The sequence below is a fragment of the Rhinolophus ferrumequinum genome, chromosome 17, assembly GCF_004115265.2.
Source record: "Rhinolophus ferrumequinum isolate MPI-CBG mRhiFer1 chromosome 17, mRhiFer1_v1.p, whole genome shotgun sequence".
In the NCBI taxonomy this organism is placed as follows: domain Eukaryota; kingdom Metazoa; phylum Chordata; class Mammalia; order Chiroptera; family Rhinolophidae; genus Rhinolophus; species Rhinolophus ferrumequinum.
The window spans coordinates 43,056,495-43,081,169 of NC_046300.1; the positions used below are offsets into that span (position 1 = coordinate 43,056,495).

General features: G+C 46.6%; 1 protein-coding gene across 2 annotated transcripts in view; it reads right to left on the bottom strand.

Moving 5' to 3' along the window:
- Window positions 1–16,243: 16,243 nt before the first annotated feature.
- SLC6A1 (solute carrier family 6 member 1) overlaps window positions 16,244–24,675 on the bottom strand; it is a 40,946-nt gene continuing 32,514 nt past the window's right edge. For both annotated transcript variants that reach the window (XM_033132796.1, XM_033132795.1), the window contains exons 12-16: window positions 24,396–24,527; window positions 22,902–23,004; window positions 21,664–21,764; window positions 20,587–20,754; window positions 16,244–18,636 (exon numbers count right to left, since the gene is read on the bottom strand). In XM_033132796.1, the coding sequence (XP_032988687.1) occupies window positions 18,532–18,636; window positions 20,587–20,754; window positions 21,664–21,764; window positions 22,902–23,004; window positions 24,396–24,527 (609 nt within the window). In that variant the 3' untranslated portion in view covers window positions 16,244–18,531. The remainder of the gene's footprint in view (window positions 18,637–20,586; window positions 20,755–21,663; window positions 21,765–22,901; window positions 23,005–24,395; window positions 24,528–24,675) is intronic.

Sequence of the window (24,675 nt, forward strand, 5' to 3'; positions counted from 1 at the left end):
CCTGGAGGTGGCGCACCAAAGCCAAGACTTGAAAGAGAAGCTGGAGTTAGCCAGCAGGACATAGCCCAAGGCTGCCTGATACCTGAACGAGATCAGGGTTTGGTACTGAGGAAGGAGGGAAAAATGACTGTTGCTTCACCAGCCAACTGTGTCTTTCACGGTCTCCAGAGACCACCCTGACAGACAGGAAAATGGGCTTTGTGGAACTTGAGTGTCCCCCATGGAAGGATCATCCTAGATGGCTGCCAGCCAGGAGCCTCCAGTTGGCTGTGTTGCCTCATTGGCTCCTGGTTATGTTCCCCTTGGGTCTTGGCAAGTCCTGCAGGCTCAGGAAGCAGGGTATAGATCTGCTTCTTCCATCAGGGTGCGAGGCAAGCAGGAAGCCTGGCCTAGCCCATGCCTTCCCCATGCCCCAGTGGGCTGAAGCTGAGCCCCCACCAGGGGATTCCCATCCCTAGGGTTCTGACCTTGGGGAACTGGTGCCAGCTGGGAAGAGGGAAGGGCTGAGTTACGAGGCCTGCCCTCCCACCCCAGTTCAGAGCAGGGCCTGGCACATAGCAAGTGCTCAATAAACTTTTTTTAAAAAACTTATATTTATTTGTGTTTTTCCAGGATCCATCAGCTCCAAGTCAAGTAGTTGTTTCAATCTAGTTGTGGAGGGCACAGCTCACAGTGGCCCATGTGGAGATCAAACTGGCAACCTTGCTATTAAGACCACTGTGCTCTAACCAACTGAGCTATCCGGCCACCCCCAATAAATGTTTATTTATCCATGAAATCAATGTTTAAAAAGATTTGATCCTGGGCTTTGGGCAAATTGCTGATCCTCCCCAGGCATCAGGTTCCTCATCTATACAAATGGGAAGTTAAAAAAAAAAAAAAAGGAGAAAAACTGATAGGACCATCTCTGTCCCATCCTTACAGAGCTTCCTGTCTCCAGACCAGCAAGCATTATCTGTCATGCCCTCTCATCCTTCCCTTTCTCTACAAAGGACTAGAGAGAAAGAAAGCGTCTGCAGGCCTGGGCCTCCAAGTGCACTACCCCCTCCATCCTGCCAGCAGCACCAGCAGCGTCTGGGAACTTGTCCCACAGGCAGAAGACCAGGACCCACTCCTGACCTGAGGCACGTTGACCGTGCTCCAGTGTGAGAAACACTGATGTTCCCAAGGGAAGCTGATGCCACTGGTCCGGGGACCACACTTTGAGAACCACTCAACCCCGGCTACGTGTTAGAATCACCAGGGGCTTTAAAAAACCTGTAGCCTTAGCCTCCCCACTAAAGACTCTGAGTTAGTGGGTCCGAGATGGGGCCTGCTGGGATATTGTAAAAGCTCCCCAGGTAGTTCCAACGTGTAGCCAGGGTTGAGAATCATTGCTTTAAACGTTCTGGGGAAATGTTCTGTCACTTAGTTACCTACATTTATGTATTCATTTATTTGATCATTCATTTGTGTTTACATTTATTTGTTTATGTTTGCTAGTTTGTTTCTGCCAGGAATACTGTTTAATCTGTCTCCCGGTAATTTCATTGGTTCAGGCATCCACCCATTTTGATCAGTACCTGGTTATCGAGCCTTTCCAAGGTGACGGGCATGTGCTTGGTGCCAGGTCATCGAACAGCCCCTGTCCTCCTGGGACTGACAGTCTAGCTGGGGAATGACAGTGGGAAGAGATGACAATGCATTTGTGCACAGCCAGGCAAGTGTGGAGGTCTCCCGAGCATGGGAAAGGGAAACTGTTCTGGGGGCAGAGGATGCCCCAGAGGGCATCTGAAGTATGAGCAGGAGTTTACAAAGCATGGAGGGAGGAACAGGGTGCACTTGGCAGAAAGCGGGTTCAAGCAAAGCCGGAAATGAGAACGGTCAGGTGAGTGTGCAGAGAAAAAGGGGCCGCTGGCTTGGCTGAAGGTGGGAGGCCACGTCAGACAGGCTCTGCAGGGCACAGTGCGGAGTTTGAACTTGATTCTCAGTGCAGCAGGAGGCTGTTGAGGGTTTTCAGGAGGCTGGTCTCACGACCTGACTTAAGCTTTAAAAGTAGCTCTCTGGCTGTGTGTGGGGAATGGGTTAGAATGTCAAGAGGGGGAGCCAGTGACCAGAGTGGAGGCCACTGCAGCCCCCAGCTGAGCCATAGTGGTGTCCTGGACAGGGGAGCAGGGAGGGGAAGCCTGTGTTGAGCTATATTTGGAGGGGTGAACCCCTAGGTGAGGATCCCACATCAGGAGCTGGCAGGGCTCTGGGGTGGGAGAGCTGAGTGGGGTGCAGGTTGGGAGCTGGGTTGTGGCTGAGGCTGAAGAGATGCAAGTTTGAATGTCCCAGTTGGCTCTCAAGCCCCAGATGGGGCCAGGGGCAGGCCCCACGTCATCACTAGTAGTCTCATTGGAGGTTGGCTTCCTCGCTTTAAATGAAGTCTAATGAGGCCATTGTTTTGTCACAAAGCTTTAGCTTAAAAATACTCTAAGTGCAAGGGCCAATTTTTTAAATTAATGGGCCAGGACTTGGCAATAGGCTCCTAGAGAAATGTTATTCTTGGGATGGGGGTTAGGCAGGGGCGAGAAAAAGAGAGCAAATACTGATCTTCAGATAGCCAGTGTCCCAAGTTCCTTCTCCCACTGGACCAGCTCAGGAAACATCTGCTGTCAGAAGAATCATAGAATCGGCCCCTCCCAGGTGTGCAGCCACCTCCCATCTTCCCTTCATCTCTGGTTGCACACCTCCAGAAATGGGGAGCTTGCTCCTTACCAAGAGAGCATGCTCTGCTGTCAGACAGTCCTGGTGATGAGAATGCGCTTCCTTCCGTTGAACTGGAATCTGCCTTGTGGGGTTCTCCTCCCACCCCTAATACACATGTCTTTGGCCCCTTGGGATCAAGGAACACCCTGCACCTTCTGCCTTATTCATTCATTTATTCATGCATTCATTCAATAAATGTTTTTCAAGGCAAGTCACTCATTTCTCTCTAATCCTCATTTTTTCCATCAGTAAGACCATCAGACCTACTTTATCGGGGTCCATGGGGACTAACGAGATAGAGTTTAGACAGGACTTAGCTAGTGTGTACTACAAAATGCTAACTATATGAATAGGAAACCAAAGCAGGTCTCTTTTGAACATTGGCATGTGGTAAACATCGTGCCAGGACGGGGGACACAAAGTCCACGACCCCCTCTAGCCCCAAGGAGAGTGGGGGAGACAAGTGAACAGATGGAAGAGTGACAGGGAGCTCGGGGAGCACAGCCTGAGCGGTGGTAATCCTGAAGGGCTTCAAGGAGGTGACTTCTCAGCTGAGACCTGAAGAGGAGTTTTCCAGAAGAAGAGAGGCAATCACAGCGACGGGAGTATGCAAGTGACAAGTAGTGTTGCTTCAACCCAAAGCCTGTGTGCTCCTTGCCCCGCCTCCCTCGTCCCTGCAGGAACCCCCATCTCCACCATCCTATAAGGTTCTCCTCAAAGGAAGGTGACACCCAGGCTCTTTCTAGATTGTGTGTTTAGATCGTGTCAGACTTAGAAGTTGTAGAACGAGTATAAAGAATTTCTGTATATCTTTCACCCAGATTTCTCAAGTGGTATTTCTCCACATTTACTTGCTTCATCATTTTCTCTGCCTTTCCACACACACACACACACACACACACACACACACACAGCATATGTGTATATTATTATTTTTCCTCAATCACTTAAGAATAAATTGCAGCTATGATGTTCCTTTAGCCCTGAATACTTCACCATGCATTTCCTAAAAGTAAGGACATTCTCTTACATAACCACAGTGCATTGATCAAAATCAGGAAATTAACACTGATATAATATTATCTAAGCTACATATCTTATTCAAATTTCACCTGTTGTCCCACCAATGCCCTTTACAACAACAACCACACAAAAAAAGGTTCTGGCCCAGAATCTAATTCAGAATCACCCATTGCATTCAGTTTTCATGTCTCCTTAACCTAAAATATTCTTTAATCTTTGTCTTTGATGACCTTGATAGTTTTCAAGGGCATGGGAAAGTTGTTTTGTAAAATGTCCCACAATTTTGGTTTCTGGATTGTTTTAAACAGTGTTTCTTGATGTGATTGGCAGCCAACTGTCTTCATCAGAAAGGGTTGAGCTGCTTTTGAGAAGGCAGTCCCTGGGCCCCAGCCCCCACTACCTGCATTACTCTTATCTGGCTTGCTCAGATTCTTGTGTGCACTGCTGGTTTAAAGCTTTCTTCTGAAGATGCACTTAAGGTTCTTTTGTGCTCTGCGTCTTTGGGCTGGGGCTTCCTGGCATGGTCCTTGTAAACTCACCTTACATCTCCACTCTGGAGCCCCCCAACCCCCACACGCACGGGGTCAGTGCAGGCCCTTACGTCCAGAGGGGCTGGCAGAAGAGGTGGAGCTAATCCCTGGGGCTCCAGCAGAAAAGTGGCAAAAGCCCTCGCCCCCCCTTCCCCCCACCCCCGTCATCCACACCAGGGGTTTTCTCTGATCTCCCTCTAGCCTGAACTCTGCCTGGTCTTAGACTTTCTCCTGGTGTCCTGTGTGTGTCTCTGCCCACGGAGGCCACTGTGGTGTCTAGTCCCACACAATTTATAGCTGTGTGGCCTTGGGGGAGTTGCTTTCCCTCTTCAAGCCTCAGGATACTCATCTGTTAATGGACAAGAGGTGATGATTACTCCCACACTCCCACCCAAGTGAGGGACTAGACCAACCCAGGGCTGGAAAAGGAGATGGCAGAAAATGGTTATTTTCGACCTTCAGTTCAATACCCATCTCAAATTATAAAAGGATTGAAGCTAGAGAAGCCAGGAACTAACAAACAGGAAGAGGACTTTTTTGGGAGAAGATATACACATCCATATATATACCTACACCCACAAACCTGTGTCTATACCTAGGTCTACATCCTCTGATTTCACTGCCTGTAATTTCATGTGTATTTTCAACTTACATAAGATAACGTGTTAATAACCTTAATGTATTAAAAAACTCTTCCAAACAAATAAGACAGATACAAAAACAAAATGTCCGTGAGCTCTAATTACACAAAAATAAATACAAAAGGCCAGACACACATGAAAAACTACCAGCATCAGTGAAACACAAAGAAATATAAGCTCAATATTAAGATATCTTTGGCTGTGAAAATGGAAATGATTTTGAAAATAACAAGACCGGGCTTTGGAAATGGTGTGCGGGACTTGTCATCACTGATACTTCTGGGGGGAATGAAAATGGACACAATTTTCTTGGAAGACAACTTAGCACTTGGTGTGCATGGCCCTAAAAATGCACAGGTCTTAAAAACCGACTGAGCTACAGATCTAAGATGGCAGAGTAGAAAAACACTGTGCCTGCATCCTTCCATGAACACATTACAATTACAACTAAATTACAGAACAATCAACCTGGAGAACCATCTGACGTCTAGCTGAACAGAAGTCTTATAACTGAAAATATAAAGAAGAAGCCACGTTGAGACTGGTAGGAGGGGTAGAGACACAGAATTGGCCCCAAACCTTCCTGCGGTGGTTGAGAATCAGGAGGGATATCTCAGCAATGGCATTTCCCCCCAAAGGAGAGAGGGATCCCAGCCCCACACTGGCCTCCCCAGCCCAGAGTACTAGTGATGAAGTGGAGCCCCCACAACATCTGGCTGTGAAAAACAGTGGGGATTCTGACCATCCAGGTGAACAAAAGGCTGTGGGAAACCCAGACGTCTTCTGAAACAGCTCATGTATAAACTCACTCACTCACAGGCACTTACCCTGGACTCGAGTGGAGGGATGGTGACTCGGGGACGTACAGGGGGCAGACTGAGGTTTGTGGCTTTCAGAGCAAGGACTGGAGGACAGTTGCCGTTTTCCCTGTGAGGGGCCCTTCTCCAGTGCAGCTGGCAGGTGGGTGCCATCCTTCCTGTGTTGAGCCCTCCTCCACTCAGCCAAATCTGAATCTGACTGCTCTGGTGAGCTCTGCTGGGACCCCACTCCACCCAACTCCCCCAAGGTGGGAGGTACTTTCTCCGTGAGCAGACAGATCTGTCCACATTGAACTCTTTCTTGGAAAACTATTGGAGTCCGGCAGGCCCCAGGCAGGCTGCAACTGGCCTGGATGTGCTCTGAGACTTTTGCTGAGTGGCTCCAGGTTAAGCACTGGCAGCAAATCAGAATTTACATTAACCTGGTGACTACAATTCTTTCCATTCTAGTGACTCCCTGAGACTCTGCCTCACCCAACTCGCATACCACATGAGGCTCTATCAGCGGCTGAACCTTAACAGAGCTGGCACATGGCAGCAGGCCTTGGAGTGTCCTGGTTTTTTGAGGAGCTACCCCAGACCTGGTACTGGTGGCAGACATCCTTGATTTGCAGTGTGGCCTGTCTCACGCACCTCCAGGTTTAGCACAGGCAGCAAACAACTGTGGATCGCTTTGTAGCTCCTACCAGGTAGCCCCTGGCTGGTCACAGGCAGTGGCTGACCTGAGCCTGCACTGGAACTCCTCCCAAGAGGCCCCAGAATGAACACACGTTGAAGTTGGCTTCAGACCACAGTAGAGCACCACCCAATTAGCCCCACAAGTGTCATACCCAAAGGGCAGTCTCAGCAGTCACCAGAGCCCACTGGGGCAAATCTCACTCAGTATGGTAAGCCCTCCACACAGCAACCCATAAGCTGTGGATGTGGCCAAACCCCACAGCTAATCAGCCTGAGGGTCAATCCCACCCACTGACATGCCAATAGCAATCAAGGCTCAACTATAACAGGAGAGCACACACAACCCACACAAGGGACATTCCTGGAGCACCCGAAGCAGGTGACCAGAGAAACTGTGCCAGGGCCCCACAGAGCACCTATATAAATTACATAAATGTCTTACCACTATGCTGTACACCTGAAATTAATATAAAATAATATTGAATGTTAACTTAATTGAAAATTTAAAAAAGGGGGGAAAGGTGAAAGGGAATAAGAGGCTCAAATTTCCTGGTATGGAACAAATAAGTCATCGGGATGTAATGTACAGCATAGGAAATATAGTCAATAATATTGTGATAGCATGGTGCAGTGTCAGATGGCTGCTGGACTTACTATGGTGATCACTTTGTTATGTATATAAATGTTGAATAACTAGGGTGTACACCTGAAACTGATATAATACCGTATGTTAGCTGTATTTTTAATAAAAATCTCTTTAAAAATTGACTCAGCAGTTACACCATTGTGTTTTTTTATCTGAAGAAAAGAGAGATGTGTACACAATTTGTGCTTCAAGACTGTGAGCCATTTTTGAGATCTTTTCTATTAACTTGACCAAGTGTTGTGATCACCCTGCCTGGAATTTTGCTCCTGAAAGCAATCTGCATGGCTTTGATTTTAGAGAAGAAATGCAAAGTCTATAGCCAAATATTTTGTGAGCTGATGAAGATATAGACTCCACCTGAGTCCCTGGACTTGTGAAGGTCCCTGGAGAGACCAACAGGGTGTCCAGAATCTCTTTTTCCATATGACACAGAGCCCAGAAGAAATCACATAATTATCCACTGTCAGGGTGAGCTGGGTTCCCAAAATGCCACATTGCTTTGTTTTTGTCTGGAATGATATCAGGTCAGTGCTGTCACCCTGGTTACCTCATGCTAATCAGAAGCCTAATGAGCAGCCACATCTGATTAATTAAAAAGGGGGCTTAATTATTGACAGTTTGGTAGACAAAATCCTTCAAAACATGGGTCTCTTGGTGGGGGATAGTCCCTGACTAAAGAGGTCCTCCTAAGGGAACATCTTGGGCACCATTGCTATAATAATACTTACTATTTTTTATGAGTTCATTTTTGACCAGGCACTGTGTTTTGTGCTTTCCTTGTTTTAATTCATTTCACTTTAACCACAATTTTGCAAGGAAACTGAGGCACAAAGAAATTTAAGAAACTATTCAGAGAGGCACAGAGAGTGAGCAGCCCTCACATCCAGGGCTGTCTGACCCCCAAAGCCAGAAACCTTGACAGCAGTTACTCTGTCATTCCCTGTCCATTCATATTCATTCATTCATTCACTCACTCATTCATTCATGTATTTATTGAGCTCCTACTGTGTGTCAGGCACTGTTTTGGGCATTTAAGACACAGGAGTAAACTAGGAATAATCTCTATCCTCCCAGAGCTTCCTTTATAGTGGCGGGAGGCAGTCCATCAATTAATAAACATATGAGCACTGAGAATAAGAAAGATAAAGCAGAGTTAGGGTGCAGAGAGAAACAGGAGAGGTTGTTATTTTAGGTAGGTGGTCAGGGAAGACCTCTGGGAGGAGATGACATTTGAGCAGAGACCTGAATGATGGGAAAGAACCAGGCGTGAGGCTATCTAGAGGAAGAGCTGACTAGAGGCAGAATATGTACCTGGCCCTCCTAAGACAGAACTGCCAGTGCTTTTCTGCCCATGCCGCTGTGTTCAAGGCCCTGGGTCTTTGCTTACTTTGCCCCCTCTGTCCCTCTCACTAAGTCTTCCTCATTCTTCACCTTTCGGCAGACTAGGACCATAGTTGGACCCAAGTTCCATGAATAAGTCATTCTTTGGTTTCCATCTTAGGTGACTCCTTCTCTAGCAAGTCAGCCCCATCCTTCCAGGCTGTAGCTGGTGCTCTTTGGTGACCCCACAGTCCCCTGGGCAATGTTTCAAGCTTAGGGAACAGTGAGAGCAAATGTCCTGTGGTAGAAACAAGGTTGGAAGGCTGAAGGGACAGAGAGACAGCCAAGTGCTGAGATGAGGGAGTAAGTGGCATCCATTGGGGTTAGAGAGTTAGACAGTGGACAGATCATGGAGAGCATGGCAGGTCAGAGTAGGGAGATGGAACTTTTTTCTAAATATGGTAGGAGAAGCTATTGGAGAATTTTAAGCAGGGAAATGACATGACCTCATTTATATTTTCAAGAGATCACTCTGGTTTGCAGAAAGGACTATAGGGGGCAAGGTGAAGCGAGACAAGTCAGGAGTCTGTTACAGTGATCCAGGTGAGTGACGATGGTGGTCTGGACCAGGTGGAGACAAGCTTCCTCCTGACTCCACCTCTGCATCTACGCAACAGTAGCACCATCCTGGACTGTGTCAACCCATATCAGACACATCCAGTTTCTCTCCATCTGCCTTCCTGATTGGTCCAAAGCACAAAAGACTTGCACTAAAAACTGGAGCGAATGGGTGCAAGTATTGGGAGACTCATGTCAAAGAGGGACTTTAAAGGGTTATTTGAAAATATAGTGGCTTCCTCTGGTGGTCTTTGATGTGTTTGCTTGCACGGCATCTGTTTCCCTTCTTTCCATTGGGGACCCACCTCTCCCTCAATTTACAGTTCATGTGTTTGGGTACAACTGACCCACCCCCAGCTCAATAGGTGGCCAGGTGACCCAGGCCTGGACAGTCAGCACACTCTATCCCCTTGGCCACACTGATCAGTTAGGAGATGAGCGTGTCATCTAGGCTGGTCCAACGAGACCCAGTCCCAGGACTGTGACAAAAGTTTTGGGGACTAGAATCTCACATTATGTCCATCAATGGATGAATGGATAAAGAAATTATATATATGTATGTATATAGATATATACATACATACATACATACATAAAATCATACACAACACAGTGCAATATTATTCAGCCATAACAAATGAGGAAATCCTGTCATTTGCAACAACATATATGGACCTTGAGGACATTATGCTAAGTGAACTCAATCAGAGAAAGACAAATACTGTATGATCTCACTTATATGTAGAATCTAAAAAAACAACAAAAAATGAAACAAAAAACAAGCTCATAGAGAAAGACATAAATTTGTGGCTGCCAGAAGCTAGGGTTAGGAGAAGGGGGACCTCAAGGAAGGTGGTCAAAAGGTACAAACTCCCAGTTATAAGACAAATAAGTACGAGGGATATAACATGCAACATGATGACTATAGTTAACACTGCTGTATGATATCTATGACAGTTGTTAAGAAGGTGGATCCTAAGAGTTCTCATCACAAGGAAAAATTTTTTTCTTATTTTGCTTTTTCTTTTTATTGTATCTATGAGACGATGGATGCTAACTAAACTTATTGCAGTAATCATTTCACAATATATGTAAGTCAAACCATTATGCTGTACACCTTAAGCTTATACAGTGATGTATGTCAATTATTGTATCTCAATACAACTGAAACAAGTCAAAACTCAAAAAGAAAAATAAATAATCTCACTTTATTGCCAATCTGGCAGGATGTAAGCCTGAAGCTGCTGGAAGCATTTCTGTCCCACCTTCTTACAAGTAGAGACAATTCGAGGATGAAGCCAGGGCAGAGAAAAGCAGAATTGAGAAGTAGCAAGGGATTGATTCCTGATGTTGTCCTTTGAGCACATGGATCCAGCTGTGCCTGAAGCTGTTGCCCCTCTAATTTTTTATGAGTCAACAAACTCTCTTTTATGCTTAAGACAATTTGAGTTAGAGTTTCTGTCAGTTTCCTAAGGAGGTGGTAAGCTTCCTGTGAGTATTTAAGAAGAGGCTGGGTGGCTTTCCCTTGGATCCTTGCTTAGCAAACTGTGGGCAAACCCCATCAGCAATACCTGAGAGTTTATTAGAGATGCAGAATCTCAGGTCTCCCTCCGGACCTATTGAATCAGAATCTGCATTTTAACAAGATCCTCCAGGTGACCTGTATGCACATTACAGTTGAAGAAACACTTCAAACTTCAAATACAACCAGATGACCTTTAAGACTGTTCCCAATCCAAAGCCCTCTGACCTGTTTCCATTTTTCCTCTGAACAGCAGAGGAGTAAAGCTACAGAGGGGCAGAGAAGCACCTTGGTGTAGAGGATAGGGAGGGTGGGCCGTAAACGAAATAATTGAGGCCATATTTGACAGGTGAGTTTTACATTTCATCTTTTCTTTTCTTCTGTTTGTGCTTTAAGTGCTTATGGTTTAGGGAAGAAGGACCAGGAAGCGCTTCAGCCAGTCATCCCGTGGAGGTGACAGGGAAGGAGAAGTAGGCAGAAAGGAGTGATGAGAGGCCCTGGGGCTCCTTCCCCAGGAGGTGGCTCACTTAATTGAGCCTTTTGTCCGCTCTCCTGAGGGAAAAACAGTCTTTATTGAGATGCCCCAAACAAAACCCTGGCTATTGTTTCTCAGGAGAGCAGATAGTGGTAGAGAGAGAGGCCTTTTCCTACTCTTCATTCAGAGATGAGAGAAGTGTTGACAGGTGGGGAGAAGAGAGTCCAGTTTTGGGAGGCTGGCTGTATCTTCTCTGCCCGGCAAGCAGAGGTGCTCAAACATGTTTGCCGGGAGACATGACAACTCAATGCAACGTCTGAACTCGGATCAAACAAAAATTGCTACAAAGGGCATTATCAGGACAATTAGAGAAATTGGATACAGACTATGGATTAGATAATAGTATTGTAACAGTGTTAAATTTCCTGCTTAGATAAGTGTATTGTGGTTATGTAAGGGCAGGTCGTTTTTCTTAGAGGAGATACGCTCATGTTTTAAGAGAAGCAGGATCCAATGTCAGCAAGTTACACTCAAATGGATTAACATCATCATCATCATCTTATTATTGTGTGTGTGTGTGTGTGTGTGTGTGTGTGTGTGTGGTTTGTATTGTTTTATCCACTTGGTTAAGCTAAAACATTTCCCAGAATCCCCTTCTCTGTATGGTTCTAGATTAGTACTGGCCAAAAGCAACATTTGCCCAAGATTTAGATGGCAGGAGTGAAGCAGGAGTTACTACTCTCTGAAGGTCTTCAGGCTCAGATGCAATGCGACACCTGCATGCTCTCAACGGTGCAGGATGGGTCTGGCTTGTCCTTGCCCTCCCCTGCCTAGTGCCCTGCTGGCCAGTGGCTCCCGGTCGTCCACCAGACATCCAGAGGTGGAAGCCACACAGAGGCAACAGCCTTCCCTAGACTTTCCCCAGGGTCAGCTACTTTATTTGCAGGTTCCAGTTCAAAAGGCCAATGCAGGGCCCCTCGTTTAAAAAGCAGGAAGAGGAGGAGACCCAAAATGGCAGAGTAGATAAACACTGGGCCTGCTTCCTTCCGTGAACACGTTAAGATTATAACTAAATTATAGAACAATCAACTTGGAGAACCATCTGAAGTCTGGCTGAACATAAGTTTTATATGAGGTTGGTGCAAAAGTAATTGCAGTTTTTGCAATTTTTTTTAACCTTTTAAACTGCAATTACTTTTGCACCAACCTAATAACTACAGATATAAAGAAGCCAAGACGAGACTGGTAGGAGGGACAGAGACGCGAAACAGACTGGTCCCAAACCTCCGTGTGATGGATGAAACTTGGGAGGAATACCTCAGCCGTGGAGGTTCCCCACAGAGGAGCAAAGAACCCCAGCCCCACTCCAGGCTTCCCATCCTGGAGCACTGGTGCTGGGAAGAGAAGCCCCCACAACATCTGCCTGCGAAAAACAGTGAAAACTGGGTGGGACGGAAGGCCGCAGGAAACCCAGCCGTCCTCTTAACCGGTCCACGCACAGACTCGCTCACAGACACTCACCTTGGGCTCCAGCGAAGGGACAGTGACTCGGGGGGCGTCAGAGGCATACGGGGAGCAGACGGAGGTCTGTGGCTTCGAGGCCAGGGCTGAAGGAGAGTCCCATTTCCCCTGTGAGAGGTCTCGCCCCTAGCTGGCCAGCAGCCGCCATCTTTAACGTATTGAGCCCTCCCCCTTCACTTAAGGCTAAATCTGAATCTGATTGGTTTGATGAGGTCCAGGGCTCCAGGGCTGCCTGCTGACTCACTGGGGCCCTGCCCCACCCAACTCCGCCAACCAAGGAGGCAGTTTCTCAGCAAGCAGCCAGACCTGCCCACATTGCACTCTTTTTTTGGAAAACTATTGGAGTCCACGGGTTCCAGGTGGGCAACAACTGGTCTCAGTGTGCTATGAGACTTTTGCCTTGCCAAGTAGCTCCAGTCTCAGCACTGGCACCAAACATTAACCTGGTGACCACATCTCTTCCCTCTCTAGTGACTCCCTGAGACCCTGCTTCACCCAACTTGCATACCACACGAGGCTTTATCAGTAGCTGAACTTGAAGGGAGTTGGCAGGTGGCAGCAGGACTCAGGGTGTCCTGGCTATTTGAGGAGCTACCCCCGGCCCAGTACTGGTAGCAGCCATCCTTAGCTTGCAGAATGGCCTCTCCCATATGCCTCCAGGTTTAGCACAGGCAGCCAACCACTGTGGATCGCTTTGTAGCTCCTATAACAGGCTCACACTAAGACACATAATTAGAATGGCAAAGGTTAAAGACAAAGAGAGAATCCAAAAGCAGCAAGAGAAAGCTGCTAGTAATTTATAAGACTGTCAACTGAGTTTTCAACAGAAATTTTGCAGACCAGAAGGGATTAGTATAAAATATTCAACATGATGAAAAGGAAGGACCTACAACCAAGACCACTCTACTCAGCAAGGCTATCATTTAAAATCGAAGGACAAAGTACTTCCCAGACAAGAAAAAGCTAAAGGAGTTCATCACTACCAAGGCAGTATTACAAGGAGTGTTAGAGGGACTTCTTTAAGATGGGAAAAAGATCAAAATTATGAATAATAAAATGGCAATAGCTACATATTTATTAACAATTACTTTTGATATAAATGTATTAAATGCTCCAATCAAAAGATACAGAAGGGCTGAATGGATAAGAAAACAAAACCCTTATGTACTGCCTACAAGAGAATCACTTCAGATGGAAGACATACCCACAGATGGAAAATAAAGAGATGGAAAAAGATACTTCATGAAAATGGAAATGAAATTTTTAAAAAATCTGGGGTAGCAATACTTATATCAGACAGAATAGACTTTAAAACAAAGGCTACAACAAGAGACAAAGAAGGACCCAGTGATCCCACTCCTGGGTATTTATCTGAAGAAACTCAAAATGCAACTTTGAGGGGACATGTGCATCCATATGTTCATTGCAGCGTTGTTTACAATGGCCAAGATGTGGAGGCAGCCTGGGTGTCTGTCAGTGGAATAACGGATAAAGAGGAGGTGGTACATATATACACTGGAACATTGCTCAGCCATGGAAGGGAATGGGTTCTTGCCATCTGCAGCGGCATGGATGGACCTGGAGGGTGTTGTGCTGAGTGAAGCGTCAGACAGAGAAAGACAGACGCAATGTGATACTGGTTTTATGTGGAATCAAAAGAATAAAATAAACAAATCAGAAACAAACTCACAGATACAGTGAACATTTTGATTGTTGCCAGACAGGAGCAGGGTGGGAATGGGTGAAAAAAGTGGAAGGGATTAAGAAGTACAAATTGGTTGTTACACAGTAGCTGTGGGAATGTAGGGTATTTCATAAGGAATCTATTAATAATATATAATAACTATGTATGGTGTCAGATGGGTACTAGATTTGTCGAGGTGATAGATGGGAGAGGGTTGGGGGGGCAGGGTGTAAAAGACGAAGGGATGAAGAAGTACAAATTGGTAGTCAGAAAATAGTCATGGGGATGTAAAGCAAAGCATAGGGAATATAGTCAATGATATGGTAATAACTACGTATAGTGCCAGGTGGGTACTAGACTAGTCAGGGGGATCACTTCTTAAATTATATAAATGTCTAACCACTGTGCTGTCCACCTGAAATTAATATACAATAATATTGAATGTTAACTGTAATTGAAAAATTAAAAAGAGGGGGGAAGGTGAAGGGCAATAAAGGGTTCAAATTTCCAGGTATAAAATAAGTCAGTCATGGGATGCAATGTACAGCACAAGGAATACAGTCAATAATATTGTGATAGCACAGTATGGTGTCAGATGGTTGCTGGACTTATCAAGGTAATCACTTTTTTTTTGTAATCACTTCTTTAGGTATAGAAATGATGAACAACTATGGTCTACCCCTGACACTCATATAATATTATATATTAGCTATATTTTTCATAAAACTCTTTTTAAAAAAGCAGGAAAGAAGTGTTTTTGAAGGTACTAAAATATAAGGCCTTTCCTTCCTTCCATAGTCTTTCTCTCAATATGCTATTTCATCTCATCCTAAGTAAAGGAAAAATTTAAATCTTAACCTTTAGCATAAATTTTACTATTCATCTTCATAGTATGCAAATGCAGGAACATTTAATTCATATGTGAATTACACAATATGCATTTCATTCTTACAAGAACAGTAGAAACCGGAACAAAACTAAGTTTTGTTTTTATTTCACTTCTTGATATGCACACATTCTGCCAATACTCACTACCTTCAGCTTACGATGAATAAGAAAAAGAAAAGTATAGCTTACTGGATCTTTCCTGTTCCTCGTATGCCATCATTTTCATTGTAAGTGGCTGGCGAAGTAACTTGAGTAAGAAAGGCTATGATAGGCTTCCTTGGGTGTTTCTTAGAACACCATTACCTTTTTTCTGCTTTAGAAGCGAATTCTATTTTGAATAGCGAGTGTGGCTTCTCAGGGCTCTCAGAGCCCTCACTCACTCAGTTGTAGACCTGACACACATACCTTGTGCTGGCTTTGAGTCTCACTCGACTCTCACTCATTGTGGGCCCGCTGGAATTCTGTGCTCACGCAGTCTCAAGAGTGCAATATGCAAAAGAGGCAGAAGGAACTATGGGCACACACATATTGTGAATACCTCCTCTGTTCTGGCTGGTTAGTTACTTAGTTCTGATCCCCCAACTCCCTCAGACCCTTACTGTCTACCTTCTACCACAATTGTATAAAATCTTGTTTCTATAATAAATCTCTTCTTCCATAATACTCAATCTGCTTCCCAGACTGAACTTTGATTGACAGAGAGTTAAAGTGTCACCATGTGAACAACTGGTGAATCCTGGTGTCCACTCAACCATTCCTACAACTTCTTGGTAGAATTCAAATTTTTCTAAACAAGATTTAAAAAATAAAATTAAAACAACAACATTAAAAATAATATTTTGAGGAATGAATCAAGGAGTGAATGAATGTCCTTCTTAACTAAATGTGCTCTTTATTAGCCTAGTTTTAAACCTTTATTGACCATATTACAGTTTCTTTAGAACAGTGAAAACATCTCCCTTATGTAGCTCAGAGTCATTTTTCTATCCACACATTCCAAGACTTTTTGGAAGTCTAGCTGTATCTTACTGGATTTTGAGCCCAAATCTCTCTGTCTCCGGGAAAAATACTACTGTGTCTATGTACTGTTGTTCTGATGAAAGAGGCTATTGTTCTGATTCCCTACCCCAAAGAATTGAAGATCTGATGTGTATATCATAGAACCTTTATTATTTTTCCTCTAAATTCTTAGAAATGTACATAATGTCCGTGCTCTAGTTATGACACCATTTATAGACATTTAAAATGCATCTTCATTTATAAATATTTTACATTTGGTCCATAGAACAGATAATTTTACTAAATAATACTGTATTTTTTTTAAAACAGGCTCTGTATATAGTTTGAATATGTTTATATTACATATATTTTTTATATAGAGATAGATTTACTTGGTATTCTGAGAATAAATCCTTATTGGAAAAAAAAGCATATATGATAATACAATATATTTTCCCTCCAGGGCAAATACTAAAAAAAGTTACACATATTCACAGTTCTCACAATAATTGTACGACACATAATATTGTGCTATATAAGTAGGTTTGGATGGAAATCAGTTAGGGGATTCCTTGCCAAACATCTTATGTAGATTTCCTTACAAACATTAAATATACTGCATTTGTCTCAGAAAGACTTGGTGTTAGTTTCACATTGAAGAATGAAGAAAAAGTTAGAAGTCTTCCTGTCCTTATTCTAAAAGAATTCACACAGATGGGGTTGGGGGGCAGGGGGGGGAAGGGTGGGACCATGAGGCACAGTGAAGGGTTTCTTTCGGTCTAAACCCTATAATTTAACAATACAAATGCATTTTGATCATGGATTCACCAGTTGGCATTTGGGATGCTGTAGCAATGAGATTATTTTACAGATGACCTCAGGAAAAGGATTTAGATTTCTACACAATATCGAACGAGACCCTATATATCATGGGTGAGGATGAGTGTACATGTGTGTATGTTTATATGTGTACAAATACTGTTTGTTTTCTCTACAATAATGTGCTTAATATTCTGAGGGTAATACCTTATTGCAAGAACTGGTATGCTGGTCACTGGTCACTTTCGGATGAGAATGACAAGAGATTAAAAAACCCACAGTCACAGTTATTTACCATAGTTATTAAGGATTAGTCGTAAAACACAGTTTGTGAGCTAACTAGCTAAGGAGCTACAGGGCACAACATACGATTTGCTACATGGGACCCCACCTTCCTGGCAAATGAGAAATGCTGTTACTGGGGCTTGCAAGGAACTGTCTTCACCCGATTTGCCGCTGCCACCACCACGGAGCCCATTCCAAAAAGGAACAAAAACTACTCCCAGGAAAGCAGTTTAATCTCTGAAGCACTTTAGGGGGCTGGGAAGCTGGATTAGCACTAGCTCCTCAGTTAGTGGGCTGGGTAGATTTTAGTGGCAGTGAGAGGATTCCCACTGAAGAATTTCAGAGAAGGTGAGAAGGCAGCAGCTTTGAACGGGGTGGCAGTAAGAAAGATAGTTCAAGAAAGATAACTGGATCCATTCTGACTCAGGGACAGAACTTCACCTCGATTTCCTCTGCAACTGTTCTGTGCTCTGTAAAGGTGGGCAGCCTAAGAAAGACTGGGGCTCCGATTAGGGGACTTCCCAGTGGGATCTGTGGCCCCTACCCACGAATGGCGATAAAAAAATCAATTGTGCTTGTGGCAGTTTTCCAACGAGTAGGGGAGCGGGGCCCGACTGGAATGATCGCTTTTGGCCCAGGTGCAATCAGAATGGCTTGGTGAGGAGGGGGCAGGAAAGCTTAGCCACAGAGATAGTAACTCAGCCTGTGGCAGGGAAAAAGGACAGTAGGCGGACTGCTTGAGAAGCAGCTCTGGGAAAGCTGACTGAGGTCCTTGGGGCTTATTTTAAAGTCAAGCTGCTTCCAGAAGAGAAAACCGAAAAAATGAAAGCTCTGCTGGCTCCCTGCTACTTAAGGGTGAGCTCTCCCTGGAAATCCCCATTGTACAAAATGCCCTTTTCATGTGTACAGAGCTGCGTTCCAATGGAAACGAACTCCTGCAAAGTCCGAGATAACAGTCATGGGTTTCGGCAGTAAAAGAACAGTCAGGAAAACGACTAAAAGCCAGGAGGGTGCGGCCTCACTGCGTCACACTCCCTGGCAAGATAAAAAGGATCTAGCTTGGCCGTCACAAACACCAAATGCTGGATGCTTACGGGGCCTAGATTAGAAGGGTCACTGGTCCACGGATGCTGGAGCCATCAGGTATCGCTGCCCACAGCAGGGCCCACCGGGATGAGACTGTTCCCCACCTCCTCTCTCTGGGTGGTGATGGTGTCTGGACTCGCCACTCGAGGTAGGATGAGATAGACGTTATCTTCAGACATCAAGTGGTGGTCGTGGTCAGCCAGGTTGCGGGGGGCGAGAATGTGGGGTTGGTGAGCCGCCCCGCACCCCTAGATGTAGGCCTCTTTGCTGGCGGAGCCACTGGCCTGAGGCTGCTCTGGACCATTCTCTGGGCGTACGATGTCTTCACTGGGCTGGATCATGACCTGGATGCGCTGTGGGCACCGGGGAGAATTCGGGCTGGGACGGAAGAGGACTGGCCACTCTGTTCTGCCACCCTCTTTTCACGTCTGTTTTGTCTGCTCTGCCTTCAAACAGCACCCAGACTCCAGCCACGTCCCCACAACCTTCATACCCTCCAGTGCTCCCACGTACACCTCCTCTTACTTGGGTCATAGCAGTAACTCCCCACCGGCCCTCCACTTCCATTCTTGACCATCATCCCCTTCATTCTATTCTCAGTACAGCAGTTGGAAGGGTTATGTTAGAGATCACTTTCCGCTACTCTTCAGTACCCAACCATGGCTCCCATTTCACCCAATCCTACAAGGCCGCATACGATCTGGCCCCTGTCACCTGAGACCTCAATGCCCTCCGCTCACCCCCTCACTTACTCCACTACAGCCACGCTGACCTCCTCACTGCTCCTCACACACACCAAGCACGTACCTGCCTCAGGGCCTTTGCACTTGCTGCACCGGCTGTTTGGTACATCCCTCCTTTCAGATAGTTACACAGCTTCATCTCTACCTCCTTAGGCCTTGGCTCAGTGTTACCTCTTCAGCAAAGCCTTGCTCCCTAAACCCCATCCTACTCTGTTTCTCCATAGCACTCCTCCCTATCTAAATGTGTCTTTATTTTGTTATTTGCTGATCTTTCTCTATTAGAATGTAAGCTCCAGAAGGGTGGGATTTTTGTCTGTTTTGACCCAGCACTGACAATAGTGTCTGGCATACAGTAGGTGTTTAATACATCTTTGCTGAATGGACGTATGTCCCACTACCTTCTCTACACACATCCCTTGTAATACTGCCTCATCAGATCACACACTGTCTTCAGACTTGCCTTGTTCTTTCCCGCCACTGATCCTTTACACAGGCTTTCTTTCACAAAATGCAGACCTGATTGCCTTTTGAGGCTCAGCAGAGGATCATGGGAAATGAAAATATTGAACCTGGAGTTGGAAGAAAGGGCTGCAAGCCCCGGCTCTGCTATAACTTCCTGCAAGGAATGGGTAAGCGGTTTCCCCGTTTGGCCTCAGTTTCTCTACCTGCGATAGGAGGAGAGTGCCCACCAACTTCAGGGGCTGCACATCGGCTGCCACCCATCTTCCCTATGCTGCAACCTGAAAGCCCCTCCTCTGGCTCTGAGTGGGTCTGGCAGGGACATCTTGGTGGGAATATGGTTGAGAGCCACTGCTCTGGGTCCTCCCAGCTACGGCCCTCCAAAACCGAATTCTCCACTCCTCCCCAGTGAAATCTCCGCTTACACTTACTCCATCAATGTTTCGAGCGCCTGGGTGCCTCCAGCACTGCCTTGTTTCACTCAAGAATTCCATATAACTTAACAAAGAGCTGGCTCTGAGGTGTGCCAGTGGGCCCCTGCTGGGCAGCGTGCCTTAGATGCTTTATCTTTCCTTGAGGGCTTTCCTGTGAGCTTCATCAAGCTCACAAATGAGGACTAGAGAAGGTCCTCAATACATCTGATCCCCGCCTTTGGCAACTCCAAAACCTCCACGGTCCCCATTACCTTCAAGATAAAGTGCAAAGTTCTCGTCCTGATTTTCAAAGCCCTTCATGATCTGGCCTCACCTTCTTACATTTCCACCTCCTCTCTTATCAACCCCCTGCACCCCTCCCCACTCTCCCCTCCAGTCACACTGTGGGCCTTTGCACATGCTTCCCGTCCTCTTCTAGGAACACGCTTTCTGCTTCTACTTTTAACTCTAGCTCATTCTTAGGTGTCTCCTCAGCTCCCTCTTCTTTTAGGAAGCCTTCCCTAACCAATAGCCCCGGTGTACCCCAGTCGTGGCACCTCCAGCACTCTATTTCACTCGTCTTGACTTGTCCGTCTCCCCAGCTCGACGGTGAGCCCACAAGGGTAGAGGCTGTTCCCAGCACAGTGGAGGAAGGGCACCAGCGACGCAGAGCGGAGAAGGGACTTACCTGCTTCAGGGAGCCCTTTAAGGTGAGGAACATGTAGGCCATGTACCCGGGGATGAGGACCATGGAAGACAGAGCCATGAGCCAGCCCACGCCCTGGCCCCACTTGGGGAAAACATAGCTTCCCATGGTGAGCGGCGTCATCTGCACAGCGCTGAAAATGAACACACCCTGGAGAACGGGGAAGGGAAAGTCAGTTACCCAGACTGGACGACCCAGTTCCCTCCCTGGACTGGGCAGCCAATAGGCCCACTGTCCTCCACCCCTAACCCGAGGCTGACACTCACAAGGGCCCGGCATCTTGGGAATCCTGCACCCAAGGCCACTGCTAGTACACAAAGTGCCCTTGTGCATGATAGAAAAAGGCACTTCCTCTGGGAAGTCCGAGAGCAAAAGTGCCTTCTCCATAGGAACCCATAGAAAAGGACACCCCTCTTCAATATGAAGAAGCTACCCTTTCCGGAAGGACCAATAGCAAAAGATGCTTCCTCTGGGAAGACCAATAGAAAACGGTGCTTCCTCGGGAAGACCGAAAGAAAAACACATCCCTTTCTCCAAGTTAACCAGCTTGGCAAGCAGAACAAGGGTGGATGTCAGCACCCCCATCCGCCATTGGCTGGGTGCCCTTGTGTAGGACACAACATATGCAGTGGACCCCACACCGAGGACCTGGGGCACCCCCTTCCCAGTCCTGCTCATGCCTCAGCTTCCTCTTTCGGGAAGGAATGGGAGACACTGGGAACGAGGCCTCCCGGGATGAACAGTGTGGACTTCAGAATCAGGCCGACCGGGTTTGAAGGCAGCACTGATATGCGGGCTGATGCTGGCCGGTGAGCCCTGGGTCCCTCAGCAGGCAAGTGGGCAATAAAATCTAATTTGCTGAGGTTTGTGAGGATGAGGTAATGTGTCTGCAGGGTACAGAACAGATGCTAAGCTGATGGCAGGGTAGTATTATTAGGAAACAGGGGTTGGGGGCCTCTTCCATCTGCCTTTGCCTCCAGAAGTTTCTCTCTGGACCTGGGTTGCCCCAGGGCCTAGTATGTTCTCATCCTAACAGGGCTCGTCAAGCCTTGTTCTTACCGCCACAATGATTGGGGTGAAGAAGGACCAGCAGAGTTTCCACCAGATGCAAGGCCTGGAGCCAACCATCTCTTGGATGTTGTCATAGAATCGGTTGACACCTGTGACATTTGGAACAAAAGCAGGCAGGATGGATGAGCTGTGAGCACTACAGGCTAAACTCAATCTGTCCCAGTATGACCACAGGCAAGTCACCTAACCTCTCTGAGCCCCCGTTTCCTCACCTGTAACGTGGGCGAATGCTGTGGTGGGGGGGGGGGGCTCCTTGTTCTCTAAGTGTTCCATAACGAAATCCCCCCACAGCAAGTGTGGGAAAGCAAGTTACTTCATGTGAACATATCTACCGACAATCAGATATAAACCGTGTCCCCACCACTCTTATCTCCCTCCCCGGCAGCATCTCCCCCAGCCATTCCTCCAAAGCCTGGCTGGGCAGAGGGCATTTTCCCTGAGGATCCGATGCTGTCAGCAACGGGTGACAGATCGCAAAGAACTGCCAATCTTACAAAAACCCACAGATGTCATGAAGTTCGTGAGTGGTGCTGGGCACTGCTCCAGTTATAAGCAAAGTCATGGGCGGCACTAGACCAGTTGGAGTTGAGGAAAGGAAAACGAGGAGGAAAGTGAGGGGGCAAAGAAGATACACGATGGTTAGCCAGGACGAACAGGGACCCTGGAGGACATTTCTTTCAAACACGTCACCTTGTTGGGATAATCAAAATGTGGGGAAGGACATCCTTTGACGCATACGTCACTGCCGCCTAAGTCTGGAAACTGAGGCCACTACATAAATAGATGAAATCATTGTTCCCTTCATGCTTTCCTCGAAGATAGTGCAGACTTTTAATCACAGCCCAGCTTTAAAAAATAATTTAACTTCAGATTTTTTTTTTTTTAGTTTGGGTTTCCCTTTTCTAAATAAAATCTCAAACAAACCATTTATCTCAAAGTTTAGGAAGAAATTTTGGTTCCCATCTTATTTTTATATTTATATATGTATGTATGTATGTATGCATGTTTGGTTCCTGTTTTAAATGAGTTTAAACTGTTCTTCTTATGGCATCTTCTAAACCTGGGACCTCCTGTGCTAACATCCTTGAATGGTTGTGAGGACTAACTTAATGGATGCAAAGGGCCTGGTGCTCAAGTTGTATCGGTTGAATGATGATTAAAGAAAGGAGTGAGTGAATGAATGAATGAATGAATGAATGAATGAAGGAGGAGAGGTTGATGCTCACCGTAAAACCAGGAAATGGAGACACATTCAAAGAACACGAGGAACAGCAGGCTCATGCCACTGGCAGAGTAGTAATCAAAAAGCTTGAAGACATAAATGCCCCCCTGCAGGAGGAAAAGCGGTGAGAGTGAGGCCACTTCCTCCAGTGTCCAGGGCAGTCAGTTCACAGTTCACAGACTGGGCTTCGCAGTGTGACATGGTGGGGGTTAGGCTACACTGCACCAAGAAGACTTGTGGGTAGATCTGAGGAAGCACTGAGGGCATTGTGACCCTGACAGGATGTGTGTTGACTCTATGGGGATTGGGAAGAAAATGTCTGGGGCGGGGGTTGGGGGGGGTGGAGGGAAATGCCCCATTTCCAGTGAGGCTGGAGGGCAGAAAGAGGAGCTGGCCACCACAGCCATCTGTCTACAATGCTAAATCACTCACGGCCCTCCCCTGATTAAAACCATACATGGGTCAAATAAGACAATGACATAACATATCACTAAGTAGAGAGATAGAAAATCAAAGTCCTGCACCCCCCACTTACCCCTCACTCCCTCTAACCCACCACACTGGCCTTCCTTCTGTTTCTCAAGCTCATCAAACCTATTCTCACCTCAGGACCTTTGCACCGGCTGTGTTTTCTTCCCGTAGCTAGATCTTCCCCTGCCTGGCTCTTCCTCACCATCTGAGTCTCAGTTCAACTATCACTTCTTCAGAGGGACCTCCCCTTACTACGCTGTCTGAGGTAGCATCCCTGCTGGTCATTCTCTGTCCCACTATTCTCTTTTCCTTGTGGCATTTAATGATCTAATTTGTATGTAAGTCTTGTCCGCCAGGTTAACTTGTCATGGTAACTGCTGAAATCTCCAGTGTCATGCCAGACCCATAGGAGATGTTCAGCAACTAGGAAGGAATGAATGAACAGTCACTCTGAGTCTGAACTGTATTTAGGTCAGGGAGGTTTTGTGGATCATAAATCAGATCCGTAGGGCTGAGCTCATGGCTTCAGGGTCATTTATATTTATTGTACAATTCATCAGTCATATGTCTGTCTTCTGAGTAGGCTGGGAAGGCCTTGAATGCAAAGAACATTGCTCATTAATATCGACAGAAAAGGAAAAGTGAAAATGAGAGGAGGGGCAGTGTCACCTTCAAAGGCCCTACTCCACTACTCCACCCTGACTCTCCACTTAACTTTTGTGAGTCTTTCAAAACTCAGCCCTCATATCCCTCCTCTAGGAAGCAGTCCCTGGTGCCCCAGGCCTCGTTAGGGGCTGTATTCTCTAGCTCGGTCCTATCATTTCTAGCTCAGTATCTGTGTCTCCCACCAGCCCAGGGGCCCCTCGAAGGCAGGCAGCCCATCGGATTCCTTGTCATGTGTGCCAGGCAAGGCACGAAGGTGGTGCTCAGTGAACGGGTGGGAGGAGGATAAGACAAGGCTGGGGTGAAGAGAGCCTAGGGGTGGCCCGGGGCAGGCAGCTCAGGGCCAGGTGCTGACGGCGCTCACCTGGGTGATGTTAGAGAGGCCAATCAGGTAGGAGACGACACAGACGGCAGCAATGAAGAGCTCCCTGCGGTTGCGGAGGAGCCTGGGGTACTCGTCCACCAGGGCTGTGATGAAGCCTTCCACTGTGCAGAACTTCAGGGGGGAACGCGGATCAGCCACCCACAGCAGATCCCAGCCCCCACCCACACGACGCCTGATTCTCTGGGGGAAGACCAGAGAGCCCGGCCACACTGGACAGCAGGGTCAGGACAGCCCCAGGATAGAGGCTGATCCGCCTCTG